The following is a 24117-nucleotide window of genomic DNA, read 5'->3' as shown; positions in this document are numbered from 1 at the left end:
GAAATATGTTTTATGAATGCGACTTTGTGCTGAATGCTGCAGCCATGCTCATTTTTGGTGTGCAAATCTACGATTCAGTTACAGAAGAAAATATAGACCCGACACACAGGAATAAAAACACCTGTCAACACAGTTAATTTCTTCTTGGGATGGCTCCATATAGAGGAAGTGTTTTCCTAAAGTAAAAGAGAGATTACAACACAGTGTTGCCGCAGCTCACTCATAGTGTAAGGGGTGGGAAAGCTGTGAAGGCAGATTCTGAAATAGATCTGCCTGTGTTAACGTGATAATTGAACTGTAGAAAGCAAGGCAACTGTGGAGGGAAAAATCTATGACTAAAGTACCCAAAAATAACACTGTAATGTGAAACTCACCTCTAATGACGTGGGGGGCGATGCATATTTATCTGTAATGACAGAACACAGAGAGAGAGCGTTAATCACCTTCATAAAAACTGTAACTATTAATTGTGCATGAGGTTGTTTGTAACAGAGAATCAGCGAGACAAGTACACCCTCTGAATCATTCATGTGATTGTTCTGTTCACTTAGGAGAGACATATTTAAAGTGAACACCTCAGTGTTACAGGACATTAAATATTCAACTTGAGAATGGAGAGGAGGCTTAATGTAGGAAGAGCTGAAGAAGATGACTGTACAACAAGCGAGTTAATTAATTATTATGATTTCTCTGCAGCCGCTTCATTCTGCTGGAGGCAGATGGAGGTGTCAAACCTGCCGCGGGGGGCTGGTTATAATAATATGACAGCTCATTCACCCAGGGGAGAAGAACATCAAACACAAGCCCCTAATTTATTTCCCTGAAAACCGCTTTTAAAAAGTCAAGCCTCAACCTGGATTGCGTCCCTTCAATTTATCACTGCATCTGAGTGTGAAACCTGTACTTTCTCTTTCCCTTACAGTACAAAAGATACATCAATCTTGACAATCTTATCTCTTGTTCTCGTTTCTAACACACCTGTACCTCTACATTTTTCTATAAGAGCTTAAAGAGTACACAGAGTTCGTCTCTTTCTCTCACTGAATATTTTAGATTCTCTAACAAAACAATATTTATTCATTACATAAAGAGTTCACCTTTACTTTAGACAGCTAATCGTTTGTAAATAGTGACTGGAACACAGGTGAACTACTGGTTAGAGCAACATCAGGGTTGAAAGTACAAATAGAGCGATAAATGTGCAGACTTTAACACCAGTCCAGAGTGTTAGATTTGCTCATCGCATATAAATGAGACACTTTGGTCGGATAAGTCATCTCTCTGAACACTAATAATTGCGCCCTTACAGTTAAAATGCACTGATTAAGGAAGTGATTAGATCATTTCCAATAAAAAATATGCACGCAATACTTGTTTAGTGTCTCAATTCTGTGCAGGTCACTTCAGCTAACAGACAGGAGGAAAAAAATAAACCAACGCTCCGTCTGAGAAACACTAGGTCCTCTGTTTGTCCCAGCCGAGGAGAGCTGGCTTGGCCAGGGCCCTTGTTTTTCTCCTCGGGTAAGTAAGTCACAGAGCGGGCATATTTGGAACAGTGTGCAGAGTCACCAAGACAAACCTATTCACAGAAATGTCAAACACTGTGTTGCTGAAAGGGCTTCAAAAGTTTTATTTTGTACCCATCACCAGCCTCCAATCTAATAAATAAATACCCAAGTGATGCGCAACTTGAACCCATTCAAGGACATAATTAATGGAGCCAGACTGATATAGGATTTTTGGGACCGATACTGGTACCGATTTTAGAGGGGAAAAGTTCCCTGATTATCAACATGGCTGCCGATATAGATTTGTGAGCTGGAAAATAGACCTTTTTCTATGTAGGTTGTGCACCGATTTATTAAACATTATTCATTGTCAACCACTTCTAGTGCGGATTACCTGCTGCTCAGCTGTGATGCTCTGCTACACTTGAACAGAAAGTAATCAGAGGCTTGTAAACTATGATGATCATTTCTAGAATCACCCAATGCATTGTTTTCTGCATAATATAGTCTGTGAAAAAAGTGTATATCTGAAAACATATACGCCAATACAGAGAAATCTGTGATGGGCCCATATCAGCCTGATAATATCGGCCAACCGATATCTGTCAGGCATTAACTGTTTAAATAACACTGCAGTTAAAATACTGTTCGCACCAAATTCCTGTGTAGTACGCTGTAGGTATGAATCATTTAAGAGCGTAAACAAGTTTCTCATCTTGATGCAGCATCCATTCTCTGTGCAACATGCAGTGGGAGTGAATACATGCCTCCTCGTGCTGCATGTGAGTGGATGTGGCGGCAGCAGGAGCAGCAGCTTGCATCTCGCATCAATTCAGCCTGAAATAACACTTGACTTGAGCTCTGTGCTGCTTATTAGCCTGATTCCGTTTGCTGTGCATCACAAAAACACACACTAGTTGTTTGGTCTGATTTCTCTTGCTAGCAGGAAATAGCAGCCAGCTAATTGCACTACATATCCTGATAGAAGCGGTACAATCATTTATTTTCTTCTGTTCCGAGTAGTAACCTCTTAAACTAGCCGCAGAGCTACGAAGCTTAATAATAAGCACCACGTCTCTCTCACCGCCAGGCCTAATGAGAGGAATCAGGACAGGGCCAAGCTGTCCCCAAAATACCTCCGCTACTAGCCAGAGGAGCAGCGAAGGACTCTCCCCATAATCTCCAAACTCATCTGCGCTCAGACTTCTAATGTTGCTGCATCCAATCATCACGTTTGTACTAGTTCTGACGGTGCCAAGACTCACAGCAGCACCGCTGGCTGGATGGGTTTATTCTGAGTGTAATTTCCCACACAGCAAACACAGCTGGTTGGTTAAATATGATGAAATGAAGGAGCTGGACTAAGGGAGAGCGATCAGGGGGGTGGGGGTATAAACAGGGGAGGGGGGAAATAGGGGGAAAAAATGTTGGCTAATAAGTTCCCAAGAGACAGGGAGGACCTAACCTTGGTGCCTGAGGCCGTGCTGACAGCCACACCTACTCCTCCCACACCCAGCTTCATCTCTCACATATTAATGGAATGCAGTTTAAAGGCTTTGAGACACTTTGTACATCTTTAACACACCTGAGCAGGCGAGCAGGAACAAGATCTGCAGGAAGCACCATGAATAGAAAATGTGCTTTTAAACATACATAGTTGTCGTTCTAAGCACACAGAGCCACGTTTGTTTACATTGTTGACATATTATCTGAAGCTATTTTACACTGGACTTACCAGGTGATCCTTGAGAGTTAGGTTACTGATAGTTTCTGCAGCTTCTCTGCTTTTAAATAGCATCCAAAGTTTAAACTTCTACTTAATTAAGAGACAGCCGGGTCCAAGTAATTTGGGCTGGAATTAAGAGTCAATAAAAAGCCTTTTCCTGTTGATGAGGCCAGATTTGTAACCTGTTGTCAGGTAGATTAGCGCTACAATGATGATTGTGTTCATAAAACATGAATTATTTACTCCATGAAAGGACTTTGGGAAATTTTGATTTTGGAGGGCTTGAAAAGATTTTTTAAACTATTGCATATTAATTAGCAGTTTCAGCTCTGAGGTAAAAGCAAATAAACCTGCAGTGGACATTAGGGACCACAAATCAGTGGAACTACTTTCTTTAGCCTGTATGTACGCAATCTGCACCTTGCTATTTTTACCAAACTAAATTGAACGTGCTTCCATCTCCCTCAGGTGCCCGCGCATGAATCTGTGCCATCACCTTAATGTCGAAACCAAAAATAATTTGGGCTGCGTCATCCGAGTCATTATTCACGGCAACCTTGATGCTGGCTTCAACGCTTTGCTCTGGACTGGACCCAAGGTGCTCTGCAGCTTGAATGCATCACATGGTTCATTGTTTACTGTAGCGTACTGACCGCTGCAGGAGCATGATTTCAAGCGCAAAACCTCAAAGCAGCCATTCTGCAGCAGTCCTGCTAACACACCCGTATAAAAGATAGGATAATATGAGTCATGTTTACGATGTAAATATGAGATTCCGTTGTGAGAACAAAGCCCGTGTGTTAATAATTGATAATACAGCTTGCTTGGTCTGATTCTCAGAAGCTATGCAGTGACCTATGATGTTTTATTAAAAAGCATCGGGCGTCTGTAAACAAATTCCCCACATGGCTGGAAGCAGACAGAAACAACAATATGGCCTCTTTGTAGGGATGCTCCATTCGTTTGGCCTGTGAGTGATGTGATGGAAAATGATCGCTGGAAGTCGTTTAGCTGCGCAGTTACTCAAACCAGACCCATGTTTGAGTAAAACCTCGAAACCTGCCTGGTCTCGGTTCGTTTACCTGTGCTTTCTTCAAATTGCAGTTTGACAGTCCCGTCTCTCCGGATCCTCACATCCCCGGGTCCCTCAATCCTCCTCGGATAGTCGACAGCCGAGGCACCAGCGGCAGACTTGGAGCTTTTCCTCCGTTGTGTCTGCGCTAAAGTCCGACAACATTGATAACACACAGCCCACGCCTGCTCCTCGTTTATCGGCTGGCTGTACAGAGTCAGGATTTCTTCCAGGGAAACGTCAACGGCTCCGTCGCCGCAGTCCATGTTCACGTCCCCGGCGTTCAAATCTGCGGCGAAATCCCGTAGAATGGTCGGCGAAGTCAGCATCCCGTCGTCGGTCCCCGGTCGCTTAGCCATCCTCAAATTATAACCACATTACAAAGAGAAACATTGTGGTAAATTTTCGGTTAAAATATCAAATTCGCTTGGATACACAGAGTCAGACGTTAACCTCTCAATCAGCTGTTTAATCTCCTGTGTGAACGAAGAGCACCAACCGTCGGTGAGAGACAGCTAGCTGACAGCACGTTCCGCGTGGTCTCAGTGCCCGCCGGTTAACTGCGCATGACTGTTTTTTCTCTAATAATCAAAACTGCAAACGGAAGTCGTCATTTTTTATACCACGGAGCTTCCGTCAACAGGTGTGTAATCAACAGTGTTGGGACCGAGTCATCTTCGCTCAACTCCCAATTAAGTGTCAATTCATTTTTTCTTGGGCAAGTCAATTCACAGGTTATGTCAAGTCACTTTTTTTCCACCCAAGATACAGTACTCTTACCTGTAGTATCCGGTCTTTATAAAGAGAAAAGACAAGGTATTAGTGGCCTGTCTAATAATGATACTATTGGCCATTTTGTATAACGTGTTCAAAGAGTATGACAATTAATTGTATCTGTATTATCTTGGCAGAGACGCACCCATGAAGTCTGGTCTGAGACCATGTGAGTTCGACTGATGAGGCTTCTCTGCCATCTGTGCCAGGTCTTTCTTCAAAGACCCCACTAACATCAGGTAGCGGGGTCTTTGATGTTGCGTGTTGCCATAGCGAGGAGTTTGACTGATAGCCAGTCATCCAATCATCAGTTAGTTAGTTATTAGTCATCTAATCATGATTCCCAGTTTGTGCTGCATATTTCATAGACAGAAACTTGACAACATTTAATTATATCATTATACAACACGCAAGTCATTGGAGTCATCATGCCTCAAGTCAAGTCGAGTTTCAAGTCATTAACTTGCAAGTCCAAGTCGAGTCTCAAGTCATTCATTTTTTGTCAAGTCAAGTTGCAAGTCTTCAAAACAGTGACTGGAGTCCAAGTCACTAAATCTCAAGTCCACATCTCTGGTAATCAATATTTGGAAAAAAATCCCCAAATATTTGAGTTTATTTAGTGAATTTCCCTGACATGAAAAAGTACATCACAATGCAGAAGGTAAGAGTTTTAAATAGCTCATGAGGTGGAAAGTGAGTTATAAGTTATTTACTGTGATATTATGTATCTTAATTCTTCTACTCCACTACTTTTATCTGATAGCTGCTTAATTTGTGGATATTCTTTATTTTGCACAGTTCCCTCATATAGTAAAAGGTATTGTATGATAATGTAGGCATAGTTGTTTCCAAGTTATTTTTCTAATTGCTTAATTTTTTATTTTTACACTTATTTGTTCATTCAAATATTTCAGTTTTTCTTTATTTCCGGGCTTGTTTCTTGTTCTGCAGTGATTTCTTATTTGAATATTAAGTTTAAAAATATTAAGTGACTATAAAACAAATGTTACCACTCTGGCAGGGAAATATATTGTAGATTTATGATGGTATTAATACTTAAAATACAATAACATCAATTACGTTTTTAACTGCAGGACTTTAATTCTCATCTACCTTCGCCAATTTTCTTTACAAGAGCTCCATCTCCTGACCGTGATGTAGTTTACAACTAATTATCAAGATTGCCATTACCTATTTGTCATATCATGTAATATTATAAGTACAGACTTACGGCTGCTGTTCAATGACTAATAGACAGAATACAGTCCCAAAAGTTACTATTTCAATGTCAAAAATTATAGTACTATAAGGACTATTTTTTAAAATGTGATGTTAACTGATGTATTGTGTTTGGCATCTGTAAATATAATATGCTTACATAATTTCTTTCTTCTTTTGGGCCAACCTACCATAATACAAAAACATAATTTGGGCTTGGAAAAAAGACAATGATAGAACCAAAAATATTGAAGTAGGTATTTAAATTATACTGAACACATCTATGAGTCAATAGAAAATGATGTAAAGCAAGCTATAGGTCTATTAATGTAGGCTAACTAATAAGCCTTTGTCTACAATGTAAGAGAAATGACTGCACAGATCACTCCTTTCTCTGTTTCAGAACTAAAGAAGCTGGCAACAGTTTTAATTGAAAGAAGAAAAATGTGGTAGATCCTGTGTTAAAATGTTGTTTTCCATCACAAAAGTTTGCCTGTAAACATTTCATCTCAGCGCATCAGTAAAACTCTCGACAAGCAACAGTTTACACAAGCAGAAAATGTGAGGTCAGACTCTGCGTTTACAAACGACACATTACCAATAGATCGCCCTTTAATTAACCTCCACACGAACTGACCTGAACATCCTTTATTAAATGAGTGGTTTTCTTAAAGTGGTTGCTCCATTAGCTATTCCCTTGAGGGCTGCAATTTGTAAGAAGAACCCAGCTGGCCAACAGCGCCCTCTGCTGGCCATAAATATCACTGTCCTTCCTGGATCACCCGGTTTCTCTATTGTCATGTAGTGAATAGGCAAAATATTCCATATCAGGCATTATATTGTTACTGTTTGGGCAGATAATGCTGAATAAACTTCAAATTGATAAATACATGCAGATAATTGTAAGCAACACAAATGACATAGATAATAAATTGCAACATCATAGAACAAAAGAGAAGATTAAGGAGAACTGGAGACAACATAATGCTGAACAAAGTAAAAAAACAGAAGCAGTTCAGATCAACATGAATTGTAGGCACATGCGGGTTTGTTTGTTTCTTAATCTTGCAAAGGCAGGAAGAGAAAATCTTCAGCCCTCAAGCTTCAAACCTCCAAATCTCAGCCTCTAAACAGCACTTCAGGGTCTTCTAAATGAAAAATCATTTACAGCATATTCTGAGGTTAAACAGCATCATCATTGGCTCCCACACTTTCTGTTTTCATTCACAGCAAAAGGAATATACTTGCACAAAGAACCGAAGCAAACTCTTTAGAAAGGCCTCACACAGACAACATTGGATGTGCAGATTGTGATTATCGTGTGCATATGGGACGGCTTGTTCTCGTTTTCTCTTAAAATTGGCTCGACACAGTGACGCATTCCCTGACCGGCACCGTAAGCATGGGAGAAAAGCATGGTGGAGAGGGTGAACACTGTTTGCGACTCCACTCTCTCTTGCTTCACACATGCATTTGCAATGGCACGACAAAGATGCAGCATCCCGAGATCTTTGGATGGAGACATGTGCAGGTGCTTATATTTTAAATCGCTGAGATCATTAAAGTCACTAGCAAACATCATCCACACACATCACCGTCCTGTTTTCTGGTGATCCGCCCGCAGCTCCGGCCATCTTCCTCTTCTTCTTCACAGAGTCCTGTTTTCTCTTCATCTTTCATCGCACGCGTTCTCAGGTTCAGTGTCTCCTCCGCTGCTGATACTGACGGGCGGACCGTCCTTAGACAACACACTGGCCTCCTTCGACGCCCTCCTTTTGGAGTCACGTGTGGTTTGCTGTGGGGAAAAAAACGAGAGATTTGAATGTTGTGTCATTTAAATGTCACAAAAACTGGACAGAGAGAAATACGCTGAGTCACTGCAGCTCTGCCTAGAAGAGGAAGATTAATTAAATAAAAATACATCAGAACAAATCTCATTTCTTAGGTCAGAGGAATGGATTTCTCTGATGTTGTTAAATGTTAAATGAATTTTGTTAAGAGCAAAAAACATTTTCATATCTGATCCCAAACTCAGTTTAAAACATGCCAAATAAAATTGTCCATATTGTATTGTGCGGCTGTCTCTGTCTAGCTGCCATTCATCAGTATTAAAGCCCATAAATCTGCATTCAGAGCAGATAAAAGAGTCTGCACTCAGTTCCTTTGTGTGGTTAGATCTCAATATCAAAGAGACGGCAAACAGATGGTTGGAAGAAAATAACAGAAGGCTATGTTTCCAATAATTGAGAATGTTTCCAAACAACTTTTAAATTTGTACTTACAGCTACAGAGGCTTGTCCAAAATTGTCTCTGACCTTTGACCTTTGAAGATCGCTATTTAGGATATTTATGAAATTGTTAGACTGCTTCTGGTCTAAGAATATATATCGATCAACTGTTTGAATTTGCATTTTATCATTTAGGCTCATCAGAAAATAGCGCAAATACCCATCTATACTATATGTTATATCTACCCCAGGGTGATACATTTGAGTTGCTGCTTTCCACAAAGTACAGAGACCGCCAGTTTTCTTTGGTATAACAAAAAAAAGCTGCATATCTGCATATAATATTTAGTGGTGCATTCTTTGCAACATGTTGTTTTGCACTACTTATACCCTAACCCCGCATATGTCCTCATCTGCGACACTGACTTATAGAGACTGTAGATGCTGCATGGTCCTAATCCAGCCTGTGAATAACATTGTCGCTTATCTATGAATGTGTACGTCTACATTAGTCGCTTCCTGAAACAATAGCCTGTACATTTATAGAGCAATATCTAGGCAAACTTCACTCTGCCAAGTTATTTCACTTTCATCTTCAGATCACAAGACATAACAGGAAGTGAAATTTAGATATGTAATATCTTTGGTCTTTTTCCATCCATCATATATACTGCCTATCCTGTTCAGGGTTGCAGGGGGCTGGAGCCAATCCCAGCTGTCACTGGGCGAGAGGCGAGGTATACCCTGGACTGATCACTAGTCAATCACAGGGCTGACACATTGAGAAACCTTTCACGCTCACACCTACGGGCAATTTTAGAGTCCAATGAACCTAGCGAGCATGTCTTTGGACTGTGGGAGGAAGTACCCGGGAGGGAACCCACGCATGCACAGGGAGAACATGTACACAGATGGGCCTCTTGCGTCCAAACCGAGATTTGAACCAGAAACCTTCTAGCTGTGAGGAAAGAGTGCTATCCACTGCACCACCGTGCAGCCCATGGTCTATTTCAAATTTGTACATTTCTGCCATCTTGGCCAGATCTTTCTTGAAACTTGTACATCAGAGGGACTTACCTGCTCCAATAACAGTTCAATAAAATGAAATACAAAATCACTAGCCTTAGTATAAATCTATATAGTAAGCTACTGACAGCTAAGGTCCTCTTCAGTCTGATTCTGTAGAGCAACAAGGCAGAAGGACTTGACATGAGAGCTAATATGGACTGGTACAGTATCATTAAATGTGTGCAAGAGAGGTTTCTGGTGTTCATACTAAGTAGTGAGACATGCCAACACCTTCTAGCAGATGTACCACCTACATCTGTCAGGGACCTCCTGGGTCTCCTCTGGTGGTTGGAGCCAGTGGATGCGAGGGCCTGCTTCCCACACTGGGTGCCTGTGTTCACCATCCTCTTCTCCCTCAGACTGGCCTCCAGAGCTTTACCTGCAGGACAACAGATGCAGACTTGAATTATCACTTGAAACAGAAGCTAATTCTTGTGCTAGCTTTCTTGAACATAAAGACAATATTAGCCAGATCTCTGCTATGTCAGGATGTTGACAGCTGTGTTTTGAGTGGTGTGTGAGTCGTAGTCGTAGTATTTTATCATTCAGAGCTTGTGTTTTTAATACAATGTGGCCTATAGTACATGACATTAAGGATTTAGCAATATCCAGTGAAAACAGACAGGGCTCTTACTGGTAGCTACTGGTAGAGAGGTCTCTACGTCCGTATTTGTGAGCCACGTCGATTCCGTCTCTCTGGTCCAGCTCTCATGATACCTCGGCTCGATGATCGCGTCCGCCCGACTCCCTCCACAACCCATCGGGGAAAAAGATCATCCACGACCGGGGACACAGGCTGAACACGGCTCGGTGTGTCTCACAGCATACTCCCCGGGTCCCTACTGCAGCTCCATCCGCGAATCCACCTCCATCATCAGCTGCTGGTGGTGGATGCTGCTCTCTACAGACAGCAGCTGAGCAGCGTTAACACACACCGGAGATATCTGCGTCATGCAGGGAAGGGCGGGGGAGTCAAACCTGCATCCAGTCTGACCGCTGATTGGCTGAGGGGGGTGAAAAAACTACAGCTAGCATCATCACTACCATCATCATCATCATGCTAATATGCACAAACACTAATCATAATCATGATGAAACAATTGTAAGCTACTGTAAGACCCCCATTTTGCTTTTTAAAAGTAATATAGAACATACGTGTGATACAAGGTTGATTAATAGTTTACAATACACTTTAAAAATGCATATTTTTTACATTATTACAACTGGGTTTAAGTATTTTGTTATACATTACCTGTTTATGCGCTAGCCCACTCATATTGGTGACTGAGACAAGCTTTATGTTGCATTAATAAACACTTGCACAAACTGCATTACAGTGTTATATAGCTTTAATAAAATGTTAACTTTTTATAAAGGCTTAATAGGGAGATGTAATGCTTTTCCAAAATCCTTTGGGGTTTTTTTGTCACAGAGAATGATTCTTTAATTCATAATGCTGAGTAAAATCATTTAAAAAAAATCAAAAGAGAAAAGAAAAACTCTTTTATATTTAACATAAAAACAAAACAGTGTGAAAAATCAGTTGATATGTGGGAGAAATCACAAGAAGAAATTGAATTAAATTTTAAAGCTCCTGTGAGGAACTTTCGGTTTGTGTTGATTTTGGCGCCCCCTGTGGACAAAGCCGTACCTCTTATATCTTGGCTGATTTTGTCCTGTACGTGCTTGCGTTGTGGTTTTTAACAAAAAATCTCATCCTGCTTTCTTTAACAGTCACATGTATCACTCACTTTAAATGTTAGCCCTGGAAAATGTAAACAAAGGCAGCATGCAGGTAATCAATTCCTCTGACACCTACCCCCCACCAGCAGTTTCAGGCATTAAAACTAACTACATAGAAATAATCAATGCTGTCGCTGATGGTTTGCTTTTGTAAGTCATATAGAGTAATCAGAATTAATTTCAGTCTGTTTCGTTTCTGCCGAAAAACTCCTCACAGGAGCTTTAAAATACCAAGATACAAGATATATTTATCTGCACATACACACATACTTGTCACCCAACGTTAAATCATAAGTGGTTTAAGAATGATTCATTCAAAGATACTGGTTTAAATGTTCAGCTTGTAATAAATGAGGTACGATAATCCGTCCAACCTCTATTTTAAATGTTAATACGTCGTCAATGAATAGATTTTGGATCATACCGTTCACACAGATGGTGCGTTCATGGTCCGTTGGAGGAATCTTCCTGATTAAACAAAGTTAAAAAAAGAACAAAGCACATGTGGAGGAGGATAAACAGCCAGAGGCAGTGCTAATGTTGTTCTTAGTCATGGCTTGATCATAAATAATTGATTTCACATTAATAAAACGTTTTAAAACGTCAGGCTTATTTCACATAGAGTATTTATTCTTCACATTTATTTTACATATGTGGTTCAATTTTCAATTATACTGACAATACAGTATTTGCACATAGACCAATCATTATTTTCCTCAAACTGCTTCATATACAGAAATTATAGGAGCATACAGTAAGCAAACATATTGCTTCTTTATATCGTAAAATGACTTCTGTCAGAGTGTCACAGGATCATAGCTATAGTGGGGTCAACATCTACTTGTAAACAGACGTTCCTTACATAGAGCTAAAAACACGTCACTTTCAAGAACGCAACAAACAAAAACACATTCACTGATTTTAGAGGCTTTAAATAAATACTATATTTAACATACATTTATTTTTCTCCCCGTTTTCCCCACGTGTGTATCGTTTTTGTTGCGTGTGTTGACCGTAGAAAACAACACTTAAATGAAGGATGTCCTGTGATGCCATGAGGGAATGTCGGCCATTTCTTGGGGTATAAACTGGGAAAGAAAAGTCACTTTTACAGCATGGTAGAAACAAGAAGACACAACAATGAAGAGGATACATATTTATCAAGTATATCAGAAGAGAAGCTCTGATTTTAAATCCATCCAAACACACTAAAAGTGGCCAATCAGATTCCTTATAACTTGTTCAATATGGACCCAGGAATGTACCAGGAGAAGAGCAGGACAACACAAAAGGTGGAAAAACAAGGTGGAAATAAATTAAAGCTCGGGGATGTGACACCTTCACATCAGAACACGATTCCACAGCGATTAACATGATGGCAGAGGATTTAGACTTTGAAGTCGAGCAGGTTGCAGTCGATCTTGTAGTAAACGTAGGGGTAATACTCCTGCTGGCTCAGGTTCAGCCCGGGGATGTCCATAGAGGCCTGCAGGACACAGGAGGACACAATAATTACACTCATTTAATATGGATTTAATGTCTTGGTCAAAACATAGAAGATCTTTTCAAATCTGTATTTTCCTAAATGGTCATATTTGGTTTGCACCAGGTTACATCAGTCAGTCACATATCCGTTAGAAACAACATTGAGCAGAGAAGAAGATGCCGCTTCAACAAGCCTATGGCCACAGAAATAAAGACTGATTTAGTCCTTTCATCCTGAAGCAACAGCCAGATGTGAGGAACTCAAACACCCTGCTGAAGCTATGACTAGAGTCAGGCCAGGATACCCTCAGCCTTCCTAAAGAACCCAGGTCTAGAATCCCCCCCAATCATATTTGTTAGGTGACAAATCTCTTGTGCCACCAGGCATTGCAAAAGCAGAGTCTGGACTGATGATGACGGGCTGTGTTACAGCAGCTAGGCTAATCCTGCGCAACTGGAAGAGCCCACATAACCCACAGAGTTGCTCAAACTCATGAAAGAGACTGCTGCCATTGATTGCTCGAGTAAATCATCCAAAGCAAAAGCAGCCAAATATGGAAGGCCTTTATGCCTTATATTAGAGGTGTAACACATTAAAGAGGGTAAAGAGCACGTGCAAGGAGCGGTATATGTGTACGTGTACATACGACAACTGTAAGTGAATGTCTGTGTAGATGCATATATTGATGTATGACCTATTGAGTGCTGTGTTATTCCTTTTATTTCACTTTCGTGTCGCTGTGTGTAGTCAATATAAAATAAATAAAAATGTTAATGACAACAAAAGAAAGTAAAAGTGCTGGTCCTGGCAGCTGCTGTTAAAGAACGTGTTAAAGAGACTCACATCAATGATGGCAGCGCTGCTGTCCAGGTGTTTGTACAGCTCGTACAGCACCTCCCTCAGCTTCTTCATGTTCTTCTTGTTGGGCTGCAGCAGCATGGCCTGGAAGTTCACCGGCAGCCCGTATCTATGAAACACAATGAGTCTGTGAGGCCATCTGTCATGAATAAGAAGTTAATCTTCCTGTTAGCAAAGTACAAATAGAATAAATTGACTTGTTTACCTCAAAACGGACTCGACAAACACACGCAGAGCTTTTATGTGAATCCAGGCGATGAAGGCTTCACTGAAGTTCACTTTCAGCCATCGTACCAGCGGGCCCTGGGTGGATAGAAACAGCATTTTGATCATTTACAATAGAAATTTTCCTTTTGAAGATGTAGTTAAATCATCATTTATTTGAGTCTTTCAGCCATTAAAATCTGCAGACATACAAACTGTTTCTTCTTGTCGGTGGACAAACGTGTCATCTCCTCTTTGTCTGCCTTCATCTCCTCCTCATTGTACTGGAAATCACGAACAGTAAACCTAGGAGGTCAGGACACACAGCAGAGAGCGAGCAATCAGCTGGCAGCAAACACACACACACACACACACACACACACACACACTGAAGTGCACTCGTAAAACCGGGCTTCATTCAAACACACACACACACACACAATGAGTCGTGCTAATTGGAGAGACTGTCGAGTGCAGACAAAATTGCTTCCATTGTAGAATCGTCGCCTTTTTTTAAGAGCATAACAGACTGATTCCTGCTTCTACAAATAGACGGCCTACTTCAATCACACGGTAACATTTCTACTCTTTATCCGTAGGCAGGATAAATATAAACAGCATTCAGGAAAAACACACAAAATAGATCTGCACTCAAAACAATCTGTCCAACGGCTCAAACTGCAGCACAGCTCAAGTGGAACAAAACAAAAACAAATCTCTTTCTAACAAAGTCTCAGTCACAAAATCATATTATTATGGTAAATGTGAAAGTGAATCATTTACTTGTTTTCTCTGGCCTTGTGCTTGAAGTCGTCGATGGCCTTCCTGAAGAGAGTGACACTGAACAGGCCGCTGTCGTTGTCCTCAAACAGCAGCCTGGAGGAGAGATGACACACTATTATGAGAGCTCTGTATACCTACACAATATGTTTGAAACATTTCAGCAGGTTTACACACACTTAATGCATATATAAATATATAAATCCAGAAGTTCCCCCAAGGGATGAATAAAGTATTTCTGATTCTGATGTAATGAAAATCATAACATTCAGACTCCACCCTCTGTGTCAGTGCATACAGGCTGGGCTGCTGTGGCTCAATGGTCAGACAGTTGTGGGTACGATCCCTGACTGCTACAGTCACATGTCGAATGTTGCCACTGAAGCCCAAATTGCTCCCGGTGTGAATGATCATAGATCCTGATGGGAGATTGGCACTGAGGCCTCTGCCATCACTGTGTGAATGAGTGTGTGAACAGGTGAATGTGACACGTACTGAAAAAGCAGCTTTGAACGGTCAGAAGACTAGAAAAATATAAGTACAGTCCATTTACCATTTATAAATCAATAATCCATAAAATAAAAATGTTCTTTTTATAGTAAAATGCCACATTTTGCACAATAAGTACTTTTACTTAATAAGTACTAGTACTGATACTAATACTATATATAATACATATAATATATAATAATTGGTATTATTGAATGCTAATTGGTACTTTTACCAACATTGAATGTGGTTCATTTACTTGAACTGTGTTGCTCCTACTTCAACTTAAAGCTCCTGTGAACTTTCTGTTTGTGTTGATTTTGGCGCCCCCTGTGGACATAGTGGGACCAAAGCGATCCTGTACATGTCCCTATTCCCACCGCAATCAAGGTGTTGACGCGAGTTTTTCAGACCCGGGAAGCCCCGCTTATAGATGCCGATTGTCTCTTTTCCCATTTCCAGTGAAGTATACTCCTTTAAGTCTCTTTTCTGCTGCGTCGCTGTCTGACGTCACAAACACGCCCGAAACAGGGTTAGTGAACAGTGAAGATGTTACGGTGGTTAGGTCTTTATTGTGTCTATTACTCATTCATTGAAAGGCGGCACATGTTTTGTGTTCCCATCAATGCCGATCGGAGCCGAGGTGTAGACCTGGGTCTACTGCAGAGTCATTTGTCCCGGGTCTAAGCTTTCCATTAAGCAATAGAGCAAAAGGGTGTTAGCGGGTTTTTTGACCAGTGGGAAAGTGGCTTAAGAAGTGTTTTTGCTTTTCTTTAACATTCAAACATATAACGTGCTGTGAAGCTTTGCCGTGGAAAATATAGAAAAAAGGCAAAAAAGATTTGGGAGCGTGAAGTTACATGAAGTTGCATTGGCTGACCCCTAACCCCCCACCAGCATTTCAGGCATTAAAAATAACTATAAAGAAATAATCAATCTTGTCACCGATGGTCTCATTTGCTTTTGTAGGTCATGTAGAGGTTATCAGTATTAATAATAGTAATAATACAATTTATTAGTATAGCGCTTTTCATGGTACTCAAAGTCGCTTTACATAATTAAAAACAAACTAAAGAAACACAATAAGAGGAACTATGAGAAAAAAACATGGAAAATATCTTTTCTATCAAGATATTGATATCTGGAAAATTCAGTTAATATTTTATAGACAAGTTGACCACATGGGAAAGTCTGATGCTAATAATTGCCTGAATTAGAAAATCCCACGACTTAACTGGAATGATTCAAAAATATACAGCATGCATATATTCTGTGCATCGAGCATTGTTAATAGTACCAGCAGTTACTTTGCCTAGCTTCCCATAAAGGCCACGATATCGGACCGACACCATATACAAGAAATTAAGAAGAAATCTCTGGTGGTCGACAAACTCGTACCATCCATTTTTGTCTCACAGCTGACTACGCTCTATGCCTCATCTCTTTTGATTAGCAGTTCACACTGCGTGTTAAGCAGGGTAATATAAAATTGAATAGTGAGACACAGCTATGCCATTATTTTGGCCTCCAAAGTTATCAACAGCGTCAATATAGTTTGGAATCTGTCAAAAGCCCAACTTGCAATGAATGGTTCACTTAAGAAAATAAAATGTTTCCTCTGTGTCACGAGCCGATTCTTCTCAGTGTGAGTCACTAACTCAGCAACAGGGATGTGATCCCTCACTGGCTTCCCACTCAAACCCTTTAATCACTTGAATAAACACAAACAAACTGTGGAACACAATTTAGAGCTATTGGGTAGAAAGTTTTGGCAATTAAGGATTTACAAAAGCACTCAATCTGTGCCGGGCTTTGGATGCAGCTGCTGAAAACATTCTATCAATGAAACAACCACAGAAGATTCTCAGTTGAAGAAAACCTCTCTGCTATAGCCGCCCAAGCAAAACATGTTTCAGTTCTCAGTTCATATTGGGAGATATGCTCCAGAAACACAGGTTGCCACACAACCAAGTTACCACACCACACTGAGTCATGTACGTCCAAAACCCAGAACATAACGCCTCAAATCATCTGCCCTCATCGGCAAAAGGTCAATGGCTTCTTAGAGATCAACCATGAAGACAAGCATAAAGTCTAATCAGAGTCAAGGAAGAGGAGACACGGATGTGATTAACAGGAACAAGTTATGGGGTCTGAGGAATATTCATACATTTGTAGAATAGTACATATACATCACAAAGAAAAATTCATCTTATTCCTGTGGCTGATCGATACAGAATTTGCCGGAAGAAATTAACTGTTTTTTTCTTACTTAGTGGAGCGTGGCACGACCATCTCTGCCAGGGTTTCATACGTCTTCTGCCAGTCAGCGTAACCCGTCCTGTTGAAGGAGGAAAAGCAAACATAACAGCGATAAATTTGAAATTTGAAAAGCCTATACCAATATTGTAGCCCTGTAATTCAAACACTTGAAACTCTGTCAACTTAAATCCTTTGAATTGGGTGTTTAATATAACACTATATATATATATATATATATATATATATATATTATAAACTACCCTCAAAACTAACATCACACCTTCCAAAACGTAATCAACCAAAAAAAATTAGAGAAATAAACACTTGAATATAACTAATAAATACAATGACCTCACCGCATGCTGGATGTAGTATGTTTAAAACAGCACAATCTTCCCCATATGTCAAATTATGTTTCTTATGACTTATTGTTATTATTATGTTCCTCCTTGTGTATGTTCTGTTCTGTCAATGTCATTAAAACTGAGGCCATGCCGTCAATGACTCAGCAGGATTTAAATAAAGGTTGAATGAATTGAATGACTGATTACACTGTAGACACTGGTGTAGGTGGACTTACTTTGGGACAACCACCAGCATAGTAATCAGGTACTCCGAGTCCAGCACAAAGTCCTCTTTCTTCACTATATCAGCCAAGCTCCGGGTCAGCAAGCTCCCCCTGAAGGACGACACACGCAGATATTTAGGCAACCTGAGTCTAAAACATCTTAATTCTGTTAAATAGGAAAAGAACCAATGATGAAATACAAGTAATCATGTGTCGTCTAGAAAAGAGCAACAATATGATTCAGAGATCAGATTACAGATGCTTTACTCACGCATTCTTCCTCTCCAGGTTCTGCAGGTTTCCCTTCAGGTTGTTGTAGGCTGAAGCTCTGGCCTTTAAGTCATTGTCTATCTGACTCGCTTGCTGGAAATTAAATAAGAGGATGAATGCTACAGATATTTCTTCATCATATAAAATGATATGTGTCTATATGAAAGCGTTGTAATGCTTTTGTATACGTGTCTGTCTTCTGTAGTTGGTTATTCTTTTGTATGAAGGTGTCTCACGCAAATGTGATCTTTAAATAAATAATAATGCCTGATATAAACAAAAATAATACATAGAAAAGAACAACAAACATTATGCCAACATACCTTTGAGATGATCTCAGAGATGTTTTTCAGCGACTGTTTGATTGGATACTTAGCCATGTCCCACTGAAATCTGGTGATATAGGTGACCAGGTCCACTGCAGAGAGCAGATAAAATCATCAATGTTAATCACCTCCATGTGCAAAGGCTCTGACCTGTACTGTATAATGATGCTATCACGTCTGTCTTTGAAGTCTTACAAAACAACTTCTGAATAGGGTGAATGTGCCGTTATCGACTTGAAGATGATGTTAGCGGTGTTTACCTCCATTAGCGAGAAGGTTCTCTTGGACTTTGTCTCGGCTGTCCTCCAGAACGTCGGCCATGTACTGAGCCACCTTCTTCACCACACTGAAACACAACACAGGAATTAAACTCAAGTGAAAGAATAGATACAAAAAGAATCAGAATTATACTTAAACAGAAGAGAAGTGCAAGTAGATCTTGGCAGTTTTATACCTTTCCACAAAAGTGTCTAGTTTGGCCAGTTCATCCGACAGACCGACTAAGACATCGAGAGTTCCGACCTGTTAGAGACAAAACACACAAAAATATAAACTACTACACACGTGTTTGGATGGATTTCATGTGGTAACGAATTAAGACTGTTGTGTGTTTGACCTTGAGATCAGGGATGTTGAACTTGTTGTTCACAGAGAGGTTGTTGGTGCGCGTTGTTGCCACCATCAGCTTGTCCCAGGTCTGCTGGCACGTCTTCTCCCCCGGCGCCGAGATCAACCAGAATTCTGTCATGGCTGCTGCTGAGAGGTTTGTTCACAGGCCCTTAAATGTGAGTAGGTCACTGTAAGAAGAAGATTCAAGATGGTTGCTCTTTGATTACATAAAGGACTTTTTAATGGCTATTTTGGATTTTAACATGATTATGGTACCAATATCATCAAGGACTTTGATTTTTCAAGCTTTTAATTTGGTGCACTAGTCATAAAAAGTGATTTTTGTCTGTGTATATATATATATATATATATATATATACATGTTGTTGTAAACATTACATGGACAACTCAAAATGACCTGAAACTGGTTTAGAAAAAAAGAAGCAGGCATATATTTGCCCCAGTACCATGTTTAGATACTGTTTTAGGTGCCTGTATTTTACCAAAGTATTTCCATTTTATAAATGTGGCAAATATTTTTATCTTGTCTGCCAATAACAATTATTGTTGTTGGTTACATTGTAAGATTTTTCAGCAAACACATAATCATCATCGTATAAAATTCTGCCTTGGTATGGTTAAACCCTCCTAAATGTATGCACTGTAGTTGAAACTTTCTCCCCCTTAAACTGTTTTAATATGAAAGTTGTAACAAAAGTAATAATCCAGTTATATATTTCACTAATCCTGCTCCGTTACCTTTACTTATACTACTTTAGCTAAAGTAAAGGGTCCTTTTTCCACTAGTGCGTAACAGATATACAAAAACTTGTGTGTCCTTACATGAGTCAAAGTCATATTTTGAAGCTATTTGTTCCTCTTTTGACTTCTACTTTGCCTGATTTGTCAACTTCCCCACATTTTCCCACTGATGTGATATGGAAACTGGACACACTGGTTGATTGCATCACTAGGCACAGACAGGTCTCCATGTCTGCTGATTGTCTGTCATATGATCAGTTTCTGTGCTGTTAAGGACATGCCAAATACTGATCCCTTTGCTTAACTAAATACCAACACCATCACGTGACTAAGAACTGTTGCACATTAGGTTTTGTTTTTCAATGTATCTCTGATGAAAAAACACTAATAGACAGCTAAAAAAACCTCATACGTACGTGGTTAAATAAATTCAGTGCTAACGTTAGCTTGCTGCTGACACTAGCTTGTTTGCATTTTAGCCTCACACCGTCACGACGTCAATAATCGGTGGATTTCCGTACTTACAGATGTGTTAAATGGCCTCAATGTTTGGTCCACGCGGTGTATTTCAGTTAAATAGTCGCAGCTTCCCGTACATAGCTTAGATAATAGCAGGTTTTCGACTCAATGGTCCTTCAACAGTGCATCTCACTCACAGTCAGCTGACCAGAGCAGTAGTTCTGCGTCTGCGCAAAGGCCGCTGCGCACTAAGCTGCCTTTACGTGACTGTGAAGTCCTCGTTAGGTTCAGTGTCTGGGTACAAAGTCAGAAACATGGATGTAGAAATTTTAAATCACTGGTCAGAAACAGTAAATGTTACGCTGTTTGAAGAAATTTAAACAATTTAATTAATTAATTTAAAAAATCTATTAAGTCTCTTTCAAGACCTGAACACCACCACGTTAGAGCGTGTTGAACTAAGTTATTGTCAATAACCTACATAACTTGCTGAAATTTTAGCTGGATAAAAATAATGAACAAATGTCAAATATAGCTAAAAGTGATAGCTAAATTATTTATATATGTTAATAGAGAAAAGGTTAAGCGTTACCAGCAAAAACGAATGGATAAATGGCTAGATAAAAGTAGGTTAAGGGGTAAATGGTTGAATAAGTTAGCTAATAATCATTTCAATAGGTAAAACATTTTGAAAAATGATTAACAGAGTTAAAAGTAGGCTTATGGATGAAGTCAACATGGCAAAAAGTAATTGGTAATGGGGGAAATTGTTAGCTAAAAGGAATTAATAATATATGGATAGTTAGCTAAGATTGAGAGACATATATAAAAAAACAGGTAAAGGTAAGTGATAAATGGTTATCATAGTTAAATTAGGCTAATGGTAGAAAATGTTTTTGTTGTAGCTGTCACTTAATTGTTATGGCATTTGGTATGGGAGGACTATTAATCATGTACTGCAGTGGTCGGATGGAGTAGAGAAAATTGTTTTATATTGTTTGGATGAGGTTTACAAAATGTTATTTAATCAATTGCTTTTCATATGTTGTAATTTTTTTGCATTCCTGAAATTTTTGAAAATTTTGACAGTTTTTATAAAAATGTTTTAAATTCTATTTTTCCTATTGCACTTAAAGGCAGCATGGATGTTTGTTTTGGCAGCTCTGCAGGTAGGCTCCCTCTCAATATCGACCCCTTCTGGTAAGATGTAACTACTACATTACTTAACAGGGACCGCTTCAATGTGGAAGTTAATCAGTGTATGTAAATCGTTTGTGTGGATTAATTCAGTTTTTGTTTAATTTCTCAACAACCCCTATATATTTTTTTAGAATATAAAATGCAAGGTTAAAATTAAGTCTGCACGCCAATTCCTTTGTTCTAAGTATCTCAGGTTATTTTGGCCACGACAAAATTTGTGTAATCTTATAGTTATATCTGGTCAAATTTTCACCCTAGTGCAAAAGTACGGTACACTACATAAGTTATATATTTTTATTACAAACGTAAAATCCTTGAATTTTGTCTTTCAAGTCAATTTGACATGTCAAAGTAGGAAAACTACATGTATAAATAATAATTATTGATGGCTGAATTCCTGTTAGCTGGTTCATTTTAAGGGTCCTGGTATTGTTTGCAAATTTTCATTGTTAAGTGGGACACTTAAAAAGAACAGAGGCGCTGTTACTGTTATTAACAACATCGTTTGACTATTTTTAAACTGATATTTCTTGTAACTTCTTGGCTGTCACATACAGAGGTATTGATGTATCTGCAATGAGATAATACTTGCGGATATATCTGCAGGGCCACAATCATAATATCCCTAACACTACACTAACCCTTGAGTAAAATGTTTTTATTTTAGGTTTGTGAGAATGTTGGGTGCATTGATAATTGTTTATTTATGCTTCCAGTTGTTGATATCTTTTTTGCTTCTAGCTGCTAATTGAATTTCCTTCCTGTGGTCAGTGAAAGAATTTAACGGATTTGAAGCACAAATTTACTCCTGCCCTCATGGAATCGTGAAACTGAAAGCACATACTTTTTTTTATTTTTTACATCAAACTTTACACAAAATGTCAAAGATATTCTAAAAAGTGTTTTAAAATATCATCAAAGCTTCAATTTTCGCCAGCCTTAATTATAATTGCGCTGTCATAATCCAAAATTCTGTAATCTGTTTACTAAAACTTTGTTCCTTTGTTGCTTCATGCAGACCTTGTTTTTGTAGTCGTCAATGTTTTATGGCCTCATTAAGCACTTTATCTTGTAACTTACATTTCACACAATTACTTATCAAACAAACCTCAACTTGACCCTCATGTCCATAACAGATTCAGAAGCCAGTCATATGCAGTTATATGTATATATAAATATTATTTTCCTCAGAAATGAGGAGTTTATGGCTCTTTTTGATTAGCTTTTCCTGTAGTGTGTGTACCTCAGGGCTATTCGCATGACTGTAAACCATGAATCTATACATGTCATTCAGTCTCTAAACATAGTAAAGAAGGCCAGCCTGCAGAGGGCCTTCACATTGTCAGTGCCTGGGTGCTTCTGCATAAGACTTTCCTTGTTGTTCAGACTCTAATATTTTCTAGGCCATGCCGTTTTATGAACACAGTGTCCCTCGGAGTGCCTGTCATAAAACAAAGCTATCGGACAGCAGACACACAGATAAAGGCCGTGCAGTGTGTCGAACCAGAGATCCAGTTTACCACTACAAGTCATACGACTGAGGCAGCTGCAGGCTAAGTTTTGTGCTCATCATTCAGGCAGAGCTGTACTGAACTCCTGACCACCATGCTAAATGAGATGCAAGTAGCAAAATGAAATTCTTCCCATCAAACCGAATTGCATGAAACATTCAATTATCACAGCTGAGTGTGACAAAGGCTTAACGGCTAATCAAGAAAATATTCAGTAAGCTCTTGAACCTTAATAATCCCCCAGATTCCATGAGCAGAAACATGGCGAATGTCTAAATATAAAAACAAAGGCATTTGTATGTGGTACCTTTTATGTTGGGAAAGTTTGTCAGTGTTACATCATTGTTTTAATGGATTCAGTCAAAGTTATAATAACTTTGGATCAGATTTTGACCCACTGACCTCCTAGCTACCCCAGACAGATGGGACTGTGCTTATACATTCACAAATGTCCTGAAGATGTATGTAAACAGTACTGCATTACTTAGATAATAATTATCAAGGGGGGGAGGTTGGGTCCTTTTATCACAGAGGAAACATTCTCAGTTATTTCTAGCATATGACTTAAAACCATGCCAGTGGTCTTACCGCATTCCCAGAAAGACTTTTGGAAAATAGATTACACAAACAAACAAAAAATTGTATCTTCAAGGCATCTATGAATGGCAAAAGCAGGTAGTAATGCCATTTTATTTACTATTATGATTATTATGTATGGTTTCGTGCCCTTAATGTGAGCTGTTCAATTGTTTCAGCATCATTAGCTCATGTTCTGGAGGTGTCCAATGATGTAAAATTGTTGAAGCAGTATTTAACAGACCTTAACAAAAATTATTTTTATACACATTGAATTTATGTTGGTTTTAGACATTATAGACTCTAACCTCCAGACTTAATTAATTAGAATTTTTTTTGTATCAGTTGTTTGCCTACTGGAACAAATCTAATGAATGATGTAATGAAACACCCGGAAGTAAAGAAAATTAAAATTTATCT

General features: G+C 39.2%; 3 protein-coding genes across 4 annotated transcripts in view; all 3 read right to left on the bottom strand.

The window, feature by feature from the left end:
- The window catches only part of spire1a (spire-type actin nucleation factor 1a), a 29608-nt gene extending 24815 nt beyond the window's left edge, over positions 1–4793 (bottom strand). For both annotated transcript variants that reach the window (XM_069681267.1, XM_069681268.1), the window contains exons 1-2: positions 4317–4793; positions 375–406 (exon numbers count right to left, since the gene is read on the bottom strand). In XM_069681267.1, the coding sequence (XP_069537368.1) occupies positions 375–406; positions 4317–4665 (381 nt within the window). In that variant the 5' untranslated portion in view covers positions 4666–4793. The remainder of the gene's footprint in view (positions 1–374; positions 407–4316) is intronic.
- A 1636-nt stretch (positions 4794–6429) lies between these two features.
- On the bottom strand, positions 6430–10497 carry LOC138609087 (brain and acute leukemia cytoplasmic protein). Its single transcript, XM_069681704.1, has 3 exons — positions 10229–10497; positions 9849–9973; positions 6430–8093 (listed from the first exon to the last, which is right to left on the bottom strand). The coding sequence occupies exons 1-3, from the start codon at positions 10353–10355 to the stop codon at positions 7968–7970; spliced, it is 378 nt and encodes a 125-aa protein (XP_069537805.1). The 5' UTR covers positions 10356–10497; the 3' UTR covers positions 6430–7967.
- A 1449-nt stretch (positions 10498–11946) lies between these two features.
- On the bottom strand, positions 11947–20628 carry atp6v1c1b (ATPase H+ transporting V1 subunit C1b). The gene is made up of 13 exons (XM_069682046.1): positions 20477–20628; positions 19197–19377; positions 19035–19102; positions 18841–18926; positions 18578–18672; positions 18256–18347; positions 17997–18095; positions 17427–17495; positions 14669–14761; positions 14098–14191; positions 13887–13984; positions 13667–13790; positions 11947–12823 (listed from the first exon to the last, which is right to left on the bottom strand). Exons 2-13 carry the CDS (start codon positions 19326–19328, stop codon positions 12725–12727), a joined length of 1149 nt encoding a protein of 382 aa, XP_069538147.1. The 5' UTR covers positions 19329–19377; positions 20477–20628; the 3' UTR covers positions 11947–12724.
- Between the last annotated feature and the right edge of the window lie 3489 nt (positions 20629–24117).

Source organism: Semicossyphus pulcher, unplaced genomic scaffold (assembly GCF_022749685.1).
Source record: "Semicossyphus pulcher isolate SPU_LCO1_2020_fin unplaced genomic scaffold, fSemPul1.0.p SCAF_5, whole genome shotgun sequence".
Taxonomy (NCBI): domain Eukaryota; kingdom Metazoa; phylum Chordata; class Actinopteri; order Labriformes; family Labridae; genus Semicossyphus; species Semicossyphus pulcher.
The sequence above is the reverse complement of the archived record's forward strand: the minus strand, read 5'-3'. Positions and strand labels throughout refer to the sequence as shown.

Coding starts and splice junctions, on each gene's coding strand:
- LOC138609087 (XM_069681704.1), bottom strand. CDS start 10,355: ATGGGTTGTGGAGGGAGTCGGGCGGACGCGATCATCGAGCCGAGGTAT. Junction 9,974..10,228: donor CTCTCTACCAGTAGCTACCA/GTAAGAGCCCTG, acceptor GTTGTCCTGCAG/GTAAAGCTCTGGAGGCCAGT. Junction 8,094..9,848: donor CCAGGAGGTCCCTGACAGAT/GTAGGTGGTACA, acceptor TTTTCCCCACAG/CAAACCACACGTGACTCCAA.
- atp6v1c1b (XM_069682046.1), bottom strand. CDS start 19,328: ATGACAGAATTCTGGTTGATCTCGGCGCCGGGGGAGAAGACGTGCCAG. Junction 19,103..19,196: donor TCAACATCCCTGATCTCAAG/GTCAAACACACA, acceptor TGTCTCTAACAG/GTCGGAACTCTCGATGTCTT. Junction 18,096..18,255: donor AACCTGGAGAGGAAGAATGC/GTGAGTAAAGCA, acceptor GTCGTCCTTCAG/GGGGAGCTTGCTGACCCGGA.